The sequence below is a fragment of the Haematobia irritans genome, chromosome 3 (assembly GCF_050003625.1).
Source record: "Haematobia irritans isolate KBUSLIRL chromosome 3, ASM5000362v1, whole genome shotgun sequence".
Lineage (NCBI taxonomy): Eukaryota > Metazoa > Arthropoda > Insecta > Diptera > Muscidae > Haematobia > Haematobia irritans.
The window spans coordinates 44,848,675-44,850,387 of NC_134399.1; the positions used below are offsets into that span (position 1 = coordinate 44,848,675).

The 1,713-nt window shown below is 39.6% G+C and overlaps 1 protein-coding gene across 1 annotated transcript; it reads right to left on the bottom strand.

Moving 5' to 3' along the window:
- Window positions 1–1,007: 1,007 nt before the first annotated feature.
- On the bottom strand, window positions 1,008–1,433 carry LOC142230879 (uncharacterized). Its single transcript, XM_075301499.1, has one exon. It carries the CDS (start codon window positions 1,431–1,433, stop codon window positions 1,008–1,010), a length of 426 nt encoding a protein of 141 aa, XP_075157614.1.
- Window positions 1,434–1,713: the final 280 nt, after the last annotated feature.

Sequence of the window (1,713 nt, forward strand, 5' to 3'; positions counted from 1 at the left end):
TGATCAATTGTAGGTCACACTACCCATAAAGAAAATTAATAATTTAAATTTTTATCTTTTAGTACATAACATTCATTTTGATGACATTCGTTGTAAAACTTAACAATAATAATTTGCAAACTGTATAATTCAAGTTAACTTAATTCAAAATGCAATTATATTAAGTATAAACCCACAGGTTTATACATTGCGCCAGGCCTAGGATGTGGCTGGTCTGTGGTTTGCGCAAAGCACAGACGCAAGTGAACGGATTGCATCCGATAGGACATGAGTATCTATTGTTGGCTGTTGATCGCGGCTGTTGTTGTTGGTTGCACTCGGCTGTGAGTTGTTGTTCTTTTTTTGTTGTTTGCGTTTATAATTTCGTTTTGAATGTGAATCACCACCTCGTTGCTGCTGTATAACTCTTCGTTCCGTTTGATGGTGCGATGATGGATTTTTTCGCTGTGGATGCAACATGGTGTGGTGGTAGTTCTGACATTTCCGACATTTGTTCTTAGATGTGCATTTTGCTACAGTATGAAGTTTCGCTAAACAATTGATGCAGTATTTGTGTAGCCTTACAGTGCGACTTCTTTCCAGCGGCGTCATGCCGCATACCATGCACCGATACAAATTTGATGGCGCTGTAAGAGTATAAATTCAGAGATTTGTTAGTGTAAATGCGTTCTTCACGACCGTGAGATTATGTAAATGTTAGTAGTTTGGTTGTTAAGAATTTTCGGCGTCTAGAAAGGGTAAATGACACAACTTTACAATGGGACGACAAGACCGGTCGCGGTTCGAACATCAACGATTCGCATATTACCGTCTGGCACACAATGAGTTTGCTCGATGCGTCCTAATCGCCATTCATTTGGAGGCATCAAATCGTCGATTAAGACTACCAAATCTCCAATTTGGACATTTCGATTTGGTTGCTTCCATTTATATCGCTTTTTTAGGGATTTAAGATAATCATCTTTCCATTGTATTGCGAACTGATGATGCAAAGCTTTGAGCTTAGTCTATCGATTAACTGCAGACATATTTTGAGTGAGTGGTTCTGGCAAAGACAACATGGGAGCCCCTTTTAAAAAGTGACCTGGTGTTAGGGCTGTTAGGTCCGATGGATCCTCGGATATTGCGCTAATCGGACGAGAGTTAAGAGCTCCCTCTATTCGAGCCAAAACTGTCGCCAATTGTTCGTAAGTAAATTTATGGGACCCAGCCACTCTCTTGAAATGGTGCTTAAAACTTTTAACGACTGCCTCCCAGAGCCCGCCCATATGTGGGGCATGAGGTGGAATGAAATTCCACTCTAATCCATGAGTACCATACTTGTCCGATATATCCTTCGAGGTAGATTTTATAAATTTGGAAAATTCTCTCAAAAGTACCCTGCTGGCACCGACAAAATTATACCCATTATCCGATACATCATTTGTGAACATAATTTTTGTTTAAAAATAGTATAAACTTTGCACCTACGGATGATGGATTTTACTCTTGGTTTCAATCTTGAAATATTGAATACCATTCGACACATATGCAATCAGCATGTACTAAAAAAGTATGTAGGTGCGAAAGGAGCAGAGTACAGAGACTAGAATTTCCGGGAAGAATTATTGGGTGGCTTTCATTATATGGTAATGCCGAATGCGCTACACGGCCGTTTATTGGGTTCAATGGGCTGTCTTTCGGTTATAGACTCTTTTGTAAAATAGCATCATA